The sequence below is a fragment of the Numenius arquata genome, chromosome 11 (genome assembly GCF_964106895.1).
Source record: "Numenius arquata chromosome 11, bNumArq3.hap1.1, whole genome shotgun sequence".
Lineage (NCBI taxonomy): Eukaryota > Metazoa > Chordata > Aves > Charadriiformes > Scolopacidae > Numenius > Numenius arquata.
Genome location: NC_133586.1, coordinates 25,643,282 through 25,662,880, shown reverse-complemented (window position 1 = coordinate 25,662,880; position 19,599 = coordinate 25,643,282). Strand labels below are relative to the sequence as shown.

General features: G+C 51.4%; 2 protein-coding genes across 2 annotated transcripts; both read right to left on the bottom strand.

The window, feature by feature from the left end:
• Positions 1-1,000: 1,000 nt before the first annotated feature.
• On the bottom strand, positions 1,001-8,303 carry LOC141470164 (protocadherin gamma-A2-like). Its single transcript, XM_074156088.1, has 2 exons — positions 5,838-8,303; positions 1,001-1,012 (listed from the first exon to the last, which is right to left on the bottom strand). Exons 1-2 carry the CDS (start codon positions 8,301-8,303, stop codon positions 1,001-1,003), a joined length of 2,478 nt encoding a protein of 825 aa, XP_074012189.1.
• A 61-nt stretch (positions 8,304-8,364) lies between these two features.
• Positions 8,365-13,737, bottom strand: LOC141470163 (protocadherin gamma-B5-like). The gene is made up of 2 exons (XM_074156087.1): positions 11,266-13,737; positions 8,365-8,802 (listed from the first exon to the last, which is right to left on the bottom strand). The coding sequence occupies exons 1-2, from the start codon at positions 13,735-13,737 to the stop codon at positions 8,365-8,367; spliced, it is 2,910 nt and encodes a 969-aa protein (XP_074012188.1).
• Between the last annotated feature and the right edge of the window lie 5,862 nt (positions 13,738-19,599).

Here is a 19,599-nt window from a genome sequence, read left to right as displayed (position 1 = left end):
TTGCTTCTTTTGCATCTCTGTACTTGAGGGTCTGACAACAGGAAAGTTCAAAGCCAAGCTGAGTCTTTCATGGAACCATAGAATGGCTTTGGTCAAAATGGATTTTTAAAGATCACCTAGTCCAACCCCTTTGTCATGGGCAAGTGACATCCTTCACCAGATCATATTGCTCAAAGCCCTGTCCAACCTGACCCTGAGATCTTCCAATGATGGCACTTCCACGACTTCTCTGGGAAACCTGTTCCAGTGTCTCACCACCCTCATTGTAAAACATATCTTCCTTATGTCCAATTGAAACCTACCCTCTCAGTTTAAAACCATTTCCCCTTCTCCTGTCACAATAGGACCTCATAAAAAGTCTCTCTTCATCTTTCTTAGCAGTCCCCTTTCATATAATAGAAAGGTGCAGTAAAGTCTTCCCAGAGCCTTCTCTTAGCCAGGCTGAAGAACCTCTACTCTCTCAGCCTTTCTACACAGCAAGCAGAATTCTTCCAGCCCTTTCTTCATTTTTCTGGTCCTTCTCTGGACCTACACCAACAGGTCTGTGTCTTTTTTTGACTGTGGGCCCCAGAGCTGGGCACAGCACTCCAGATAGGGTCACATACATGAAAGTGGAGTAGAGGAGGAGAATCCCCTCCCTTGACCTGCTGTCCATGCTACTTGTTATGCAGGTGAGGATATGACTGGCTTTCTGCACAGCAACTGCACATGGCCATCTTGTGCCCCATTTCCCACCCACCAGTACCACCAAGTCATTCTCCACAAGGTTGCTCTCACTCCCCCTCTAGGTATTGAAACTGCAGATTGCACTGACCCAGGTGCAGGAGCTTCCACTTGGTCTTCTTGATCTTCATTACATTCACAAGGACCAACTTCTCCAGCCTATTCACTTCCCTCTGGATGGCATTCTTTCCCTCTGGCAAATCCACTGCGCCACTCAGTTTGGTGTCACTGTTGTGGTTTAACCCCAGCAGGCAGCTAAGACCATGTAGCCTCTTGCTCACTCCCCGGGCTAGGATGGGGGAGAGAGTCAGAAGAATAAAACTGAGAAAACTCATGGTTTAAGATAAACACAGTTTAAAAAGTAAAGGAAAAGCTGTACAAACAACCACACAGCAAAACTCTTGAAGCACAAGTTCATTCACCACTTCTCATCAGCAGGAAGTTGTTAATTCATCTCCAGGAAAGCAGGGATCCATCACGCAAAATGGGAAGACAAATGGCATAACTCCAAACGTCCCCCCTTCCTTCTTATTCCCTGAGCTTTATATACTGAACATGATGTCACGTGGTATGGAACAGCCCTTTGGTCAGTTGGGGTCAGCTATCCCAGCTGTGTCACATCCCAGCTTCTTGTGGACTTCAAGCCTACTCGCTGGTGGTGGTGGTATGAGGAGCAGAAAAGGGCTTTACTACTTTGCACAACCAAGAACATCAGTGTTTTACCAACACTATTTCCAACCCCAAATCCAACACATAACACTGCACCAGCTGCTAGCAAGGCCATCAAGTCCATCCCAGATGAAACCATGACACTTGTTGATGAAGATGTTATTGAGATAAATTAAATACTATTCGTCCCAATATGGATCCTTCCACAAAAACAGATATTACTGGTCCCCATTCGGACACTGACACATCGACTATACCTCTTTTCATGTGGCCATCCATCCAATTCCTTATCCATCTAACAGTCCACCTGTCACATTCATATGTCTCCAATAGAGTAGCCACAATATCATAAGCCCCCCATACGTGTTCTCCTACTGACCCCTACCCCATTCATAGAAACCTTGGCTGGGCCGGGTTGCCACTCTGCACTTTGAGGACTGCAGCAGAAACGGGGTTGCTTTCTTTTTCTACAGAGAAGCGTCCCTCTGGGAGCACACATATGCCTATGAAAGCCTTCCTCCTTACAGCTGTGAACCTCCAAGGTGTGGGCATGAACTGCACCTGCACTCAGACAATTTGAACAGAGCTGTCCCCATTTCATCAGACACCCTGAAGACTGGATATAGCTCATGACAAGCAAAGCTAGAGTAAGAAAGGTACAGAAATGAACAGATAACTTGCAATAATATTTCTTAGGACAAACCTATTGAGCAGAAGGAACTGAAATTGAATGGTACCACAACCATGCGCCAAACAGTAACTATGGCAAGCAGGGAAATGACCATCAGTTCTTCTGCAGCCCCCCTGCCAACAGAGATTCCCGAAGTCTTCTCTCCAACCCTACACAACGTGCAGCTTTGCTTATGACCCTCAAAATTGGCAAAAAGATATAATGAGAGTATGTGATCACAAGAAAAAGTGAGGTACATTTGCTCACGAACATTCTTCAAAGAAATAGGAGTATTGTAAACCACATCAATGTTAAATGTCTGAACTAAAAAAGGAGCAGTCTTCCAACAGAGAATGGGTAATATCAAATTATCAGCTTCCGGGGAACCTCCTCCCCTCTTTTATTACATGCAATGTTCCACAGAGACTTTTAATGGCTTAATTCTTTAATTTCCTTTCCTTGCCATGACCAGAACAAGAATATAACCTCACATCTCCTGCCTTCCACAAAGATGGAAGGATGAGCAAGAGGCACTAACACAAACTACGTGGCGAAATTAGGATATGCCACTAATTCAACCCAATCCTACATACACACGAAACCAGGAAGAGAAAAACCTCTGACCAGGAAGGCAAGGAACCATTAAAGGCAAAGGCTTGTCAGAGAAACTCACCATGAGGTCTTCTCAGTCTTCACTGCTGGTGTTGAAATTGATCCCTCTCAGCACCTGCAAGTCACTGAGGTTGCAAGCACAAATGCAACCCTAAAGTCTTCCTCTGGGCCACGTTGTAGGGGAGTTCATTTTAAGAAATAGTCATCAGCTCTCATAATATTTTTTGACTCTGTGGCCTGCTCATATCTGTATCAATATGAAGCCATAAGTGTAACACTTATTGGCCTCTTTCTCCAGTTCAGTCATCCTGGGCTTCTTCACGTGGCTGAGGGCTTGCCAAGGGAAGTAACTGTTTGCTGCAAAACAACTTGCAGAGTTTCCAATGCACAAGAGCTAGGCACACATGGGGAATATAAAACAGGACCTTGCAGGAGACAAAGGCCTAGAAGAAAGTGTAATTACATCTCTGCACCAAGGCCAATATCCAATATTTTGGCCATATGTCAGGCACAGGCCAAAGAGCATTTCATTCAGTGACATCTTAAGGAAACAGAGGTCTATCAGGGTCTTTGTCTTATCAGCTGAACACCTACAAGGTATGGATGGAAACTGTGCTACCCACACAATTACATGAGATCTTTTAATGCTTTAAGGATTACAAGCTTTGCACCTAGACACACACAAAATAAATAAAATAAAATAAAATAAAATAAAATAAAATAAAATAAAATAAAATAATATACTCCAACAATCAAGGCAAGAATGGGAAACCTGGAGAAGTGAGGGAATCGGAGCTTAAAACTTCAGATCCTGTCAACTCTAGCAGGAACACAAGAAGAGTATCTAGTTGGTAAAAAGTCCACAGGAGGCTCACACAGGACCTCACAGCAGAGACCACAGCCACAGATCGTCAAGGTAATTTCCTTCAAATAAAAAAAGAGGGAAAAACATGCAACCTCAACTGTGGGCCTCCTACATCAACTAGGACAAACTAAACTTTTACAATTTTTAGACATTTCAAATCATACCACCGTGAACTTTTTCATCCTTCCCAGACATCACACAACACAAAAGCTGCCTTTGCAGACACACACCATTGAAAGAAAAAGGTTCCCAACATGAACACGTGCAGAGATTTCTCTAATCATCACATTAATTTGGAGGAACATCCAATGTTCTCAAGGGCATAAGCGATATGCAACTCCAATAAAAGTATCAAAGTAATGAAATTATCACCCCAAAGACATCACCATCCTACTACAGCACAGGTGTAGCTTGGAAGCCACGAGTCTGAAATCCTAATGTAAATTCTACATCTGTGCTCAATAACTGCCATTCATGGGAAACAGCATGCAACAGGAAAGCAAACTGATGAACTCACAACTTGGCCAGATGGAATCTGAGCATTGCGATATCCAAAAATATGACACCTTCAGTCAAATTTTATGAAGGCCAGCAATGAACCCTGGGAATTAATGAAACATGTGCCTTGTCTCTACGTGGTACCTCCTCACACACAGCTTCCCCAAAACTCTTCTCAAAGCCTTCACAGCTCACATCATTGTCATTGATCTTCATAAGTTACAGGTAGACTCCACCAAAAGAAAAGTTGCAGACACAACTTCTCCTTCCCATGGATAATACTTGACTTCTCACCATGTATACGACAAGCAAGAGCATTTCTCCAGTTAACTTTTTAAGGAAACATATCTATGGAAGTATATCTCCTGACAGCTGTAAACATGTAAACAGTCATGTATGGGACAGTCAGAGAAATGTAACAGGTGAGATCTTCCACACATTATCAGATAACAAAAGCCCACCTTCACATCATCGAATCAAACAAGGCAAGAAGTGAACACCTGTAGAAAGTAAGGGGTCACAACACACTCTTCCAGATGATGTCAGTTACAATATGTACATAATTCAGGTATTTAGCAGGTAGCAATTACACAGTTTGCTCTTCCCAAAGCTCTCATTATGGTGCTTGGCACAAGTACATAACTCAGTTAAGAATTGACAACCATCTGCAAAACCAGAGGAAAGACCACCCAGGTTTCCCAATACAGTTGAAATGAGATGTACTCTAGCCACATTTCTCTGGGGTGATAAATCTCAAATTGCATGATACTACAGATGGCCACTCAACAGGGCAAGAAGCACACATACGTCTCGTGCCCCTCACGCACAGCTCCCAGACTTCTCGTCTCCAGTCCTTCAAAACTTGCAAGTTGTTCTTTGAGCCGTATAGTTTCAAAGTACATGACATGAATGGGCCAGTGTCCCAGACCATTTCTTTTAAACATGCAACACTATAGCACCATGAACTTCACATACATCCTCACATCTCCATACCAAGAAGGAAGATGCATGTCACTGCTCATTAAAATTCAGAAAAGAAACTTTAAGAGCTTAGGAATAAAAAGAAAGCAGATTTACAGGAGAGCCTGGTTCAGTGAACATGTGCACATGGCCAAACCCCCTCTGCTTACATTTCTCCCCACCCTCCCCTACCTCCCACCCACCTATGGTTCTTGTCAAGCCAAGACACATCCAGATCTGATTCAAATAAGTAAAATTTTAAATAACAGGGAATCAGCAAAACACATCTCCTATTTCTTCCAATAGACTTTCAAATGCAGGAACCAAGAGAAAAAGTCACAAGTTCCATGATTCTCTTCCATTTAGTGAGGAGCATCTCGGGGCTACTAACAGTCCATTTCAAGACAAGCTGATCCTACTCAGCACATGTTCTATCAGGAACATACCTTACCCTGCTAATGTCGAAAACTTCCATTCGCTAATAATGCAATATATCCATTCAGAAAAGCTAGCACTGTCACGAAAATCGGTATTACACGTCAGGGGACAAAATGAGAAAGGACGTGGTGCGTGATATGAACACAAAGCTGTGCGCTAACAAAACTCAACACAACAGCAGCCCCACTTCTCCTGACTCTGGCAAGAACACGAACTCTGAGCAACGGTCCCACGATCACCTCCCCGGAGCAAGAGGCACCAGCACACAGCGCTGATGAACGGACCTTTGCCTTTTTTTGTAGCTAAACCTCCCGAGGCGGGACAGAGAAGACGGGAGGGCAAGGGCAGAGTCTCGCGAGAGGGAAGCGTGGCGGAGCAATTCTGATGGTGGGAGGAACTCACCGGGGGAGAGGCGGGGTCGGCGCGGCGGGCGCCGTCAGGGTCCTCGTGGAGCAGCGGCGCGGGCTCGTCGGGCGGCGGGCGGGCCGGCAGGGTGTCGCAGCAGCTGCCGCCCGAGAAGCGGAGCTGGCTCTTGCGCGAGTCGGCGGTGAGCGAGACCTCGTGCGAGTAGGAGCGCAGGAAGGCGCGGACGCCGTCGATGCCCACGAAGTGCGAGGCCGGGACGCCGCGCAAGGCGCCGCTGCCCGCCGCCGGCAGCTGCGAGCGGCGCCAGCGCCGCAGGCGCAGCGCCAGCAGCAGCAGCAGGAAGGCGAGGAAGAGGCAGGAGACGGCCGCCACGGCCAGCACCAGCCAGCGCGTCAGGCTGCCGGCCGCCTCGCCCGGCGCCGCCGCCGCCGCCGCGCTGCCCAGCTCCGACAGCAGCTCGGCCACGCTCTCGCCCAGCACCACCCTCAGCGTGGCCGTGGCCGACAGCGCCGGCCGCCCGTGGTCCTTCACCACCACCACCAGGCTCTGCCGCGCCGCGTCGCGGGCCAGCGGCAACCGCGCCGTCCGCACCTCGCCGCTGTGCAGCCCCACGCGGAACAGACCCGGCTCCGTCGCCTTGGCCAGCTCGTACGACAGCCACGCGTTCTGACCCGCGTCCGCGTCCACCGCCACCACCTTGGCCACCAGCGACCCGGCCTCCGCCGACCGCGGCCACAGCTCCACGCCCGACCACCACCCCGAGGCCGAGGCCGAGCCCGAGCCCGAGGCCGGCGCCGGCGCCGGCGGCGGGTACAGCACCTGCGGCGCGTTGTCGTTCTCGTCCACGATCTCCAGCCGCACCGACACGTTGCTGCTCAGCGCCGGCGCGCCGCCGTCCTCCGCCCGCACCCACAGCCCCACCTCGCGCACCTCCTCGTAGTCGAAGGAGCGCAGCGCGTACAGCGCGCCCGTCTCCGCCTGCACCGACACGTACGACGACAGCGGCGCGCCCCGCACCCGCCCCTCCCACAGCCGGTACCGCACGCGCGCGTTCGCACCCCAGTCCGCGTCCCACGCCCGCACCCTCAGCAGCAGCGCGCCCGCCGCGTTGTTCTCGGGCACCCGCGCGCTGTACCGCGCCTCCGCGAACACCGGCGCGTTGTCGTTCACGTCCAGCACCCGCAGCGCCAGCACCGCGCTGCTCCGCAGCGACGGCGACCCGCCGTCCGCCGCCAGCACCGTCACGTTGTACTCCGACACCTCCTCACGGTCCAGCTCCCTCGCCGTCACCACGCTGTAGTAGCTGCCCCGCGACCTGCTCAGCCGGAACGGGACTCCCCCGTCCAGCGAGCAAGTGACCTGGCCGTCGGCCCCCGAGTCCCGGTCCTGCACGTGCAGCAAGGCCACCACTGTCCCCGGTGGGGCGTCCTCAGAGATTGCGCTCAGCGCCGACCGCACCGAAATCTCGGGCGCGTTGTCGTTCACGTCGGTCACAGTGATCATGACTTTCGCAGTGTCGAAAAGGCCAACACCGTCCCGTGCCTGCACCTCGAGTTCGTACGAATCGCCATCCTCGAAGTCAAGGTTCCGAACTGAAGTGATCGCGCCCGTTTCAAAGTCCAGCTGGAAAATCTTCGAGGCTTTCTCTGTGATTTTCTTCAGCGAGTACTTGACGTCCCCGTTCAGCCCCTCGTCGGCGTCAGTGGCCGTGACGGTGACGAGGACAGAGCCCACGGGCACGTCCTCCGCCACACGCACCGTGTACTCCGCCTGGCTGAACGCGGGCGCGTTGTCGTTGGCGTCCACCACCAACACGCGGATCCGCGCCGTGCCCGTCCGCGGCGGCTCTCCGCCGTCGCTCGCCCTCAGCACCAGCTCGTGGAACGCCGCCTCCTCCCGGTCCAGCGCCTTCGCCAGCACCAGCTCGGGACGCTGGTCCCCGCCGGGGCCCGCCTGCACGGCCAGCGAGAAGTGCTCGTCGCCGCTCAGCTCGTAACTCTGCAGGGAATTCCGTCCCACGTCCGGGTCGTGAGCCTCGGCCAAAGGAAACCGCCACCCCGGGGATGTCGTCTCGCTTATTCTCTCCTCCACCTCTGATTCCTTGAAACTGGGGGCGTTGTCATTAATGTCGGTGATTTCCACTTCGATTTCATAAACTCTCATTTCTCCCTCCACGATCACCTCACAGCGCAGCACGCATCGCTGCACGCTCTCGCACAGCTGCTCTCTGTCTATCCTCTCTGCCGTCACTAAATGTCCCGTCTTCCCGTGAAGGGAGAAATACTGCCTCCTACCTTCGGAGACAAGGTGGACGCCACGGTCTTGGAGCGCCCACAGCTCCAGTCCCAGGTCTTTGGCCACGTCGCCCACGAACGAGCCCTTCGGCATCTCCTCGGGAACCGAGTAGCGCAGCTGACCCCACGCCGCCTCCCACGCCGCCACCAGGACGCACCACAGCAGGGCTCGCTCCCGCCGGACCCACCGACTCCCGGCCCCGCACATCTCTGCCGCGGCACCGCCGACACCGCAACTCCGCCGCCCGCTCTGCTACCGCCCGATCCGGCTACCGCTCCGGCTCCGTCACCGTCTCGCCGCTCCCGGCCGCTGCCGCCGGACCCTCCGCCTCGCTGCACCACGGCTCCGCACCGCGGGGACGATCGCAGACCGCTCGCCCGCCCAGACAGCCACACAGCCACACAGCCAGCGATCGAGCCGGGCCGCAGCGGGCGGGGCTGCCTGCAGCGCTCCGGCCTTCCTCTCGCTCCTCCTCGGTCAACAGCGGCGCCCGCAGCCTCCTCCCGGCACTGCAGCCACCGAGCGCTGCCCGGCGCTGCCCGCCCGCCTTTCCCACGGGCAGCTCGCGGCGACGGGACACTCGCCACGGAGACAGCGCTTCCCGTCCACCGGGGATCTCCTCCGATGCTTTTACTCCCGCAGATGTCTCCATTGATCCTCGGGGCGATCCGCAGGAAGGCCGAGGCTTCTTGTGGTTGTGGTATTTCTACCGCACGAGAAAAATGACTTGCTAAAAGCTATATCTGTAAAGTAAAACATGACGTGTAGAATATTAAGATCCCTATCCCATTAGTTTGAAAGCAAAATCTTCACAGCTCTCTGTAGCAGTCGTGCTTGCATTACTTTTCCCTCTCCCTTTCTACGGATCAAGATCCCGTCACGCAGCTACATAAATTCCCCACATCCTGACCAATAGAACAAAGCAGCAATGAAGATCCTCCCTTTAAAAGGCGACAGGAGATTTCCTGCATTGTCTTTTCTCTGAGCCGTTGTTTTCAATAATAATGCGTGTTATTTGTACCACACGAGGAAAAAAAAATACTTGCTAATGGCGACAGATGTGAAATAAAATGTGGGTTTTTTCGTAATACGACGTCTAGAATATTACGAGTCTTATCCCATTCGTCCTAAAGCACAGTCCCCATCAGAAATTATTGTGGCAGTCATCCTTGATTACCGGTACAAGGACAGCAACAGATAATAGGCTCTGTCTATAGAAAACGCGATATCAACACCGACCACGCCCCGCAGATTCAGGGGCTCATTGTCTCAAGTGGCAGAAACCTTGATTTTTTTCAGAATCCGAGTGAAATGGATTGACGGTTATTGGTAAAGTATTCATCTAATTCTTGAATCTTCATATTCGTAGGATAGTTTTTCAACCAAATACTGTAGGACGGCATGAGACAAGTACCTCTGCACAAACTAAACGAACATGTTGAGTATTTCCTTGTCGATTTACCTATATTCTCAGGATGGGTAGAGCCCCTTCCTCCTCCTCCTCCCCCCCCCCCCCCCCCCCCCCCCTTCTAAACTGAATTACACTAAAATGTTGATATAACTACAGAGGCAGCTAACACTGGAAGAGGAAAGTTGAAGGAGCATTGCAGTTTCCCTTTTTAATAGCCCATATTATATTTAATCGAGTAATTCGATAGCTAGAACGACCAGGAATGGGCTTTGAGTTTTTCAGAAATCTCGGTGTAAGAAATTGATGCTTATTAGTAAAGCTTTCATCTCATTCTTGACTACTCACGTTGGTAGGACACCTTTTCAACCAAATTCTGTAGGACGTATGAAGACAAGCACGGTTGCACACCCTAAATTATGCGGACCGAGGACTTGATTCAAGTGCCTAATTGCTGTCAGTTTGTGTGTTTGCTTTTGGCTTTACATATGTCCTCAGGCTAGAGGCCTCCGGAGTAGAGGCCTCCGCTTGTAAAGAGCTGTTTCAAAATGTGTCTGAGAGACCCAGTTCCTCAGTCTAGTATTCTCCTGTCAACGTAATGAACTAGGTCCAACCACCACTGTTTGGGAAGAGGAAAAGAAGACAGGCTCTGAAATACTGGACGCTGTTATTTTTTGTTTTCTTGAGATAGCATTCTACACCTCCACGTGTGTATGAAATACAGAACAGGAAAAAGGGTAACAAAAAGGCACTACCACCCAGGATGGAAGAGAAAAATGAGAAATAACAGCACAAGGAACGCGGATAAACCATTCCTGGATAAAATGCATCCATTCGATTAATGCTGCCATTTCTGCAGCAGCCTTCCTCCAATGGACGAGAGGACACACGGCGGAAGAGGGAGGACATTCTGTAACAGTGAGGAGGATCAACCTGTAATTTCTCCATTCATGGAGCCACACAGACCTTTCCTTCGGACACCAGGACTTCCGTCCTGAAGAACCGTTAGTTTACTGCCTTCACCGTTCCTAACTACTCGAGAGTTGTAGTCAAAACCTCTTACCTGAACCTGTGACCACTGAAGAACCAACAAGTGCCTCCGATTGATTTCTGCTGTGAGCGGAAGGGGGATACCCCGTTCCTTCCCTCAAAGAGACACGGATCAGCACTCCCTAGCACATTAATTTAACCCGTCCCACAATTCATACCAGCACCATTCCCCAAAATGACGGACTATAGTCTCTCATTTCACTAGCGACGAAGAATTTGTCTTTTTTCCATTCATGTAGCCAGACACACATTTTCTTTGGGAGTCCAGGAACGAAAAAGCATTAACCAACGGGTTTGTGCCCATCTGTGAACCGGGTTCAAGTACATAGTGCCGGGGAAAAGTCGATCAGAAAAGAAACATCTCCAACTGCAAGTGCCAATCCCGAGTCTCTCATGCAAAATCAGCGGACCTCGTTCCACACAGTAAGGATTCGCCTTCACCCTTATGGACTCATACGAATTTACGCAAGAAGAGAGATGTAGACAAAAAATCTCCAGTGAATCTGCACCTGTGACCACGCATAAACCAAGGATTGCCGTGGCTAACGGCCTCCTCTGAATGGAAGGAAGCTACCCCGATCTCTCATTTCTTCACGGACACACAGACCAGCGCTCCCCACCCACACCAACCCAGCGAAAAAACCCAGGGGAAGAGGGAGGGAGGCTCAGCACAGCTCAGGGAAAAGAGGGAGAGCGCGCGGGCTTACAGACCTGCGGGGCGTCGGGGTCGGCGGGCGGCTCTCCCGCGCCGGCGCTGCTGCTCGGGATCGGCTTCCCGCAGGCCTCCGCGCCCAGCAGATCCTCCGCGGGCACGATGGGCAGCGGCGGCGGCGAGGGCCAAGCGGCCTCGGCGACGGCGCGTGCCGGCGCCACGCACAGGTTGTAGGAGTAGGGCAAGGTGCCCTCGCAGAAGTCGGCCGGGAAGGCGGCGCCGGCCACGGAGAAGCGCTGCGCGCCCAGGCAGCGCAGGACGGCGGGCGGCCCGGCACGGCGCAGCCGCGCCAGCACGGCCAGCGCCACGCTGAGCAGGAAGAGGGCGGAGAGGAGCGCCAGCGCCAGCACCAGGTAGAACTGCAGCTCGGCCGGCGAGTCGGCGCCCGCCGCCCGCTCGCTCAGCTCCGGCAGCGCCTCCTGCAAGCTCTCGGCCAGCACCACGTGCAGCGTGGCCGTGGCCGACAGCGCCGGCTGCCCGTGGTCCTTCACCACGGCCACCAGCCGCTGCTTCGCCGCGTCCCTCTCCGACACGGCCCGCGCCGTCCGCACCTCGCCGCTGTGCAGCCCCACGCGGAACAGCGCCGGCTCCGACGCCTGCACCAGCTCGTACGACAGCCACGCGTTGCGCCCCGCGTCCGCGTCCACCGCCACCACCTTGGCCACCAGGTACCCGGCATCGGCCGAACGCGGCACCACCTCGAACGGCGCCGGCCCCGACGCCACCGACCCCGCCGCTCCCGCGTCTCCCGGCGCCGGCCAGAGCACGCGCGGCGCGTTGTCGTTGCGGTCCAGCACGAAGACGCGCACCGTGGCCGTGGAGCTCCGCGCCGGCGCCCCGCCGTCCTGCGCCCGCACCGCCACCGCGAACTCGCGGCACTGCTCGTAGTCGAAGGAGCGCTGCGCGTACACCGCGCCGCTCCGCGCCTCCACCGACACGTACGCCGCCGCGCCCGCCGCGCACGCGCTGCCGCCCGCCAGCCAGTAGCTCACGCGACCGTTGGCGCCCGCGTCCGCGTCCCGCGCCTGCACGCGCACCACCGCCGCGCCCGCCGCGTTGTTCTCCGCCACGTAGGCGCTGTAGGCGGCCTCCTCGAACACCGGCGCGTTGTCGTTCACGTCCGACACCTCCAGCACCAGCGACGCGCGGCTCCACAGCGACGGGCTGCCCCGGTCCCTGGCCACCACCGTCACACGGTGCTCGGACGCCTCCTCCCGGTCCAGCGCGCTCGCCGTCACCACCTTGTACGAGCCGCCCGACGACGCCACGATCGACAGCGGCGCCTCGCCCGACAGCTCGCACGACACCTGGCCGTTCTCCCCGGAGTCACGGTCCCGCACTTTCAACAGGGCCACCACGGTGCCTGCGGGCGCGTCCTCGGGCACCGGGCTCGACACCGACAGCACCGTGATTTCGGGCGCGTTGTCGTTCTCGTCGCTGATGTCGATCTGCACCTTGCAGTGAGCTGTGAGTCCGCCGCCGTCCCTCGCCTCCAGTCCGAAGCGGTATTTGCTCTTCTCTTCGAAATCCAGAGGCCCCGCCGTCCTCACCTCGCCGCTGTCGCTATCGACACTGAACAAGGCGCGGACGTCGTCCGGGACGTTGCCGAAGGAGTACGAGACCCGCCCGTTGGAGCCCGCGTCCGCATCCGTGGCTCGCACCTGCAGCACCAGAGACCCCGCCGGCACATTCTCCCGCACCTGTGCCTCGAAGAGGCTTTTACCAAACACGGGCGCGTTGTCGTTGGCGTCCGTCACGTTGACGCGAATCTGGACAGTCCCAGACCTCACGGGGTCCCCGCCATCCACCGCCGTCAGCACCAGCTCAAAGGAGCTCTGCCTCTCCCGGTCCAGCTCTCTCTCCAGAATTAATTCCGGCTGCTTGCTTCCATCCGGGCTCTCCTTAACGTCCAGAGTGAAGGACGGGTTGCTAGTGAGCTGGTAAGTCAGCAGCGAGTTGCTGCCCACGTCCGCGTCTCGGGCCATCTCCAGCGGAAAACGAGCACCGGCAGAAGTGAACTCGTTTACCTCGAGGTCGAGAGCAGTCTTGCTGAAGGTCGGCGCGTTGTCGTTGATGTCCTGGATGTCCACCTCGACGTGGAAAACGTTGAGCGGGTTCTGCACCAGCGCCTCGAAGCTGACGGAGCAGGACGCCGACTCGCCGCACATCTCCTCCCGGTCCAGCCTCTCGCTCACGTACAGGTTCCCGCTCTCCCCGCTCACGCCGAAGTATTGCTTCTCCGCGCTGAGCCGCAGCTTGCGTGCCGGCAGCTCCGCCGGGCTCAGCCCCAGGTCCCGCGCCAGCGGCCCCACCAGCGAGCCTCTGCCCAGCTCCTCGGGGATGGCGTAGCGGATCCGCTCCGCCGCCGCCCGGCAGCACCAGACCAGCAGCAAAGCGCCCAGCACCAGCAGCACTCGCCCGCCTGCTCGCCGCCGGCTCTCACTCTCCCTCTGCCTCTGACGGACCGCCATTCTCGCCAGAGCTCGCCGCGCTCCTCCCTCCTGACGCTGCGGCGGCTGCGGCTGCGGCTCCAGCGCCGCTCCGCGTCGGCCAACAGCGGCACCCGGAGGCGCCGCCACGACACCGCAGCCGGACGGTGACCGCGCTGCCGGGGGCTCGGACTTTTGGCCGCTGTTCAGTGGCTGCCCGCAGATTTTGGGTCTCTCTGTGGTTAGAATCAGGAAGCAGAGGGATACTTGGTTGCTGCAACTCTAAAGGCTTTTAAAAGTGAGATGCGCTGTGATGTACTTTTAGGTCATCTCCTTGAGTCGCAGTTAATCGTTGGTAGTAAATATTCCTGGCAGAGCAAGAAATAAAGGAAAGCAGCTGCTCTGCATACATTCCAGATGAAAGTATTAAAGGAAGAAAAGATGTTATAGCTAGGGAAGACTTTGAGAGCTTTATTGCATTCTGTCTGTTACTTTTGTTTTCTTCACCTGGGACAAATATCTAGAAGGAAATATTGTTATTTGATTAATCAAGAAATAATCAAAAAGGGAATTTAAAAAGGTCATTATAATCATGGTGGACCTGCAAATAGTTTCCATTTCCCCCACATTTCTTCCTTTTGCTCATGGAAGTCTTTGACATTTTTCCAACCATGGATTTTTATTTTAGGCACAAGAATAAACACACTGAGAATGTATCACCTTAAAGATAGTGTTTATAGCTCTTAGCTAAGACAGCAGAAAAACATTTACAGTTTTTTTTGTGACTCACAGAAGTTGCTTCTTTTGCATCCCCGTATTTGAGGGACTTACAAGAGGAAAGTGCAAAACCACGTTGTGTCTGGGGTCAAAATGGACCTTTAAAGATCGTCCTGTCCAATCCCTCTGCCATAGGCAGTGACATCCTTCAGCAGATCAGGTTGCTCAAAGCCCCCTCCAAACTGACCTTGAGACCTTCCAAAGATGGCTCATCCATAAGCTCTCTGGAAAACCTGTTCCAGTGTGTCACCACCCTCATCGTAAAAAATTTCTTCCTTATGTCCATTTGAAACCTACCCTCTTTCAGTTTAAAACTGTAGCTCCTGCTCACAATCCCCCTGTCTGTGCTGAAACTGGGGAATCTCCCAGACCAGGTGCAGGACGTTGCACTTGACCTTCTTGAAATTCATTACATTCTCACAGGCCCGTTCCTCCAGCCTGTCCAGGTCCCTCTGGAGGTATCCCTTCCCCATAGCGAATCAATGGCATCACCCTAATTGGTATTGCCTTCAGAATTGCTGTGGGTACATTGAATCCTATGGTCTGTGTCATTGTCATGAATTGACCTCAGCTGGTGTGGAATAATTCCTATTATATAATTTTTATTAAAAATATATATAGCACTGTTCACACATTAAGGAAAGGTATAAAATCGAAACGTTTCCAGGGTGGAACACAGCAGCAGGTGGTATGCGAGGAATCCGCTACATCTATGACTCCCTGTACAATATTGCTTGCAAAAGCAACACAGAGGATGGAGTGGAGTGAAGATTCCATGGCCAAGCTCTATGATTACACAGATATGGGAACAAGGTGATCCTATGGAACTGATAAGCGGCATGCTTGCTACCCTGAGCCAACAGTCTGTCAAATTTTGATGAAATGCTGTCCTTTGTGCGAACTTTGCTCATTATAATGTCATTATAATACCAAAACACACCTCCAGCCTGAAGGCTACCCACCTCCAAGGTGCGACCACTCCTCCTTGAGTCTGCGCCCTGAATTTTACACCAATCATAATAAAGGTATTTATGACTAGAGTCATTCAAACTCCACCTTGAAGGTAAAAAATAATATAAAAATAGCCCGAGAAAGGGGGGATGCTAGGGAAGACACCATCGTAACAAGTCAGGGAGGACCCCATCACAGACTGCCTTTGACTCCCGGGACCAGTCCATGGGCTGAGCCTTTCTTCCCCCCCGTAGGGATGCCTTTGGGTAAGACTTAGACTATACCGAGTGCTTCCTTGGGAAACTTAGAAATCTCTCTAGAGGGTTATCTTTTCACATTTATAGCCAGGCTGTATTGTTTGTAGCTTTGTTGCGCACTTTATACCATTAACAATATTTTTACTTGCATGTGCTTTGCAGACAGTGTATTTAACACCGGCAAACCATAAGAACCTTTATATCTGTTGCTTAAATAAACTGCACTGCTTAAGTAGCTAGCCATTTCAGTTTCTCATTGAAGGCGACCAAACACTAAAGTGTGGCCGTGCTAGTTCATGAGCACGACTAGACTGAAGGTGCAGTCCACTATTAGTGTATCCAGAATCGTGATAGTTTAATATATTAAATGCAACTGGACTGATAGTGGTGAATTGGGCATCACTCAGAATTTAAACCTAGCCGCCCCTAGCCTCCCACCTTGGTGAGGAGTGTTAGAATGCAAGGGGGTTTATTTTCTGCCAAAACTATTTTGCTGCTTGACGCAACAGCTGGCAGTTAGGACCATGCAACCTCTTGCTCACTCTCCTGGTTGGGCTTGCAGGGAGAATGACATGAGTAAAAGTGAGAAAACCCATGGGTAGAGACAAAGACATTTTAAAAATTAAAGAAAAAGCTGCTCAAACAAGCAAAGCAAAACAAGGAATTCATTCACCACTTCCGATGGATAGAAATGTGTTCAGCCCTCTCCAGGAAAGCAGGGCTCCATCATGTGTAATGGCTACTCGGAAAGACAAACACCATAACTGCAAACATCCCCCCTTTTGTTTTTCTTCCTACCTCTATATACTGAGCATGACATCATATGGTATGGAATATCCCTTTGGTTAGTTGGGGTCAGCTGTCCTGGCAGTATCCGCTCTGGACTTCTTCTGCACTCCCAACCTATTCACTAGCTGGGTGGTTTGAGGAGCAGAGAAGGCCTTTACGACTTTGCACAACCAACATCAATGTTTTACCAACATTATTACCATCCCCAAATCTGAAACACAGACCTATACTACTGCTAGCAAGAACGTCAAGTCCATCCCAGATGAAACCATGAAACTCATTAATGAAGGTAATATTGAGATCAATTTAATAATATTGTTCCCAGTATGGGTCCTTGAACAATACTCTTGTGTAACTGGTTCCTACTCAGACATTGAGCCACTGACCATAACACTTTTTCTTCAGCCATCCAGCCACTTCTTTATCCATCTAACACTCCACCTGTCTCCAATAGAGATGCCACCATGTAGTGAGAGACCCATGTGGGGGACATGCTGCATGTATTCTCCCACTGACTCCTACTCTATTCATGGAAACCTTGGCTGGGCTGGGTTACCACTCTGCGCTTTCAGGACTGCAGCAGAAACGGGGTTGCTTTCTTTCCCTACAGACAAGTCTTCTCTCTGGGAGCACACATATGCCTATGAAAGCCTTCCTCCTTACAGCTGTGAACCTCCAAGGTGTGGGCAGGAACTGCCCCTGCACTCAGACAATTAGAAGAGCTGACCTTCCCCATTTCATCAGACACCCTGAGGACTGGCTCACGACAAGCAAGGCAAGAGTGAGAAACATACACAAATGAATATGGGTCAGGTGTGATAATATTTCTTAGGCCAAACATATTGAGCAGAAGGAATTGAAATTGCATGGTACCACAACCGTGTGCCCAACAGAGTAACTATGACAAGCAGGGAAATGACCATCAGTTCTCCTATGGCCCCTCCTGCCAACAGAGCTTCCCCAAGTCTACTCTCCAACCCTACACAACCTGCAGCTTTGCTTCAGACCCTCAGAATTGGAAAAAATATATCACAAGAGTATAATGCACCACAATCACACCAAAAAGGAAGGTAGATTTGTCTGCTCACTAACGTTCTGTGAAGAAAGAGAAGGACTGTAAAGCACATGAATGTTAAATTCTGAACTAAAAGAGGAGCGGTCATCCAACAGAGACTGGGTAATATCAAACGATCAGATTCCTCCCCTCTTTTTCACACACACTGTTCCACAGAGTTGGGACTTCTACTGGCTTCATGCTTTAATCTCCTCTCCCTACAACAACCAGAACACAAATGTAACTTCACATGTCCTCCATTCTACAAAATCTGTAGGATGAGCAAGAAGCACTAATGCACAACACGTGGTTAAGTGAAGATATGCCATTACTTCAAACTAAACCTACATACATAAGAAACCAGGAAGGGGAAAAAAATGGGATCAGGAAGGAAAGGAACCAATAAAGATAAAGGCTCATCAGAGAAACTCACTTGGAAGTCTTCTCAGTCTTCACAGCTGGTATTGATATTGATCCCTCTCAGCACCTGTAAATCACTGAGGTTTCAAGCACAAGTGTAACCCCAAAGTCTTCCTCTGGACTACATTGTAGGGTGGGTTCATTTTAAGAAATAGTCATCAGCTCTCATGAATTTTTTTGACTCTGTTGCCTGCTCATCTGCATATGAATATGAAGCTATAAGTGTAAACAGCTATTTTAGGCCTCTTTCTCCAGTTCAGTCATCCTGGGCTTCTTCACGTGGCTGAGGGCTTGCCAAGGGAAGTAACTGTTTGCTGCAAAACAACTTGCAGAGTTTCCAATGCACAAGAGCTAGGCACACATGGGGAATATAAAACAGGACCTTGCAGGAGACAAAGGCCTAGAAGAAAGTGTAATTACATCTCTGCACCAAGGCCAATATCCAATATTTTGGCCATATGTCAGGCACAGGCCAAAGAGCATTTCATTCAGTGACATCTTAAGGAAACAGAGGTCTATCAGGGTCTTTGTCTTATCAGCTGAACACCTACAAGGTATGGATGGAAACTGTGCTACCCACACAACAATTACATGAGATCTTTTAATGTTTTAAAGATTACCAGCCAGAAGACCCAGCTTTGCACCTACAAACACAAAAAATAAATAAAATCATAAAAAAAAAATATCCCCCACAACCAAGGCAAGAATGGGAAACCTGGAGAAGTGAGGGAATCGGAGCTTAAAACTTCAGATCCTGTCAACTGATCCTGCCAACTCTAGCAGGAATACAAGAAGGGTATCTAGTTCGTAAAAAGTCCACAGGAGGGTCGTATAGGAGCTTAAACCAGAGACCAGAGCCACAGATCTTCAAGATAAATTCTTTGGGATAAAAAAAAGAGGGAAAAACATGCAACCTCAACTGTGGGCCTCCTACATCAACTAGGAGAAACATAACTTTCACAATTTTTAGACATTTCAAATTATACCACCGTGAACTTTTTCATCTTCCCAGACATCACACAACACAAAAGCTGCCTTTGCAGACACACACCATTGAAAGAGCAAGGTTCCCAACATGGACATGTGCAGAGATTTCTCTAATCATCACATTAATTTGGAGGAACACCCAATGTTCTCAAGGGCATAAATGATATATACAACTCCAATAAAAGCATAAATCAAAATCATCAAAGTGTCACCCAAAGACACAATCATCCTACTACAGCACATGGGCAGCTTGGAAGACACAAGACGCTCAAATCTTAATGTAAATTCTACGTCTGTGTTCAATAACTGCCATTCATGGGAAATGTCATGCAACAGGAAAGCAAACTTATGAACCCACAACTTGGCCAGCTACAATCTGAGCAAAATATCCAAAAATAAGACACCTTTAGACTCACTGTACTCAAGCAATCATCCCTGGGAATTAGTAAAACACATGCCTTGTCTCTACTGGTACCTCCTCACACAAAGTACCTACAAGACTCTCCCCAAATCCTCCACAGCTCACATTGTTGTTGTTGATCTTCGTAAGCTACAGGTAGACTCCATTGAAAGAAAAGTTGCAGACACAACTTCTCCTTCACAGGGATAATACTTGACTTCTCACCATGTGTATGACAAGCAAGAGCATTTATCCAGTTAACATTTTAA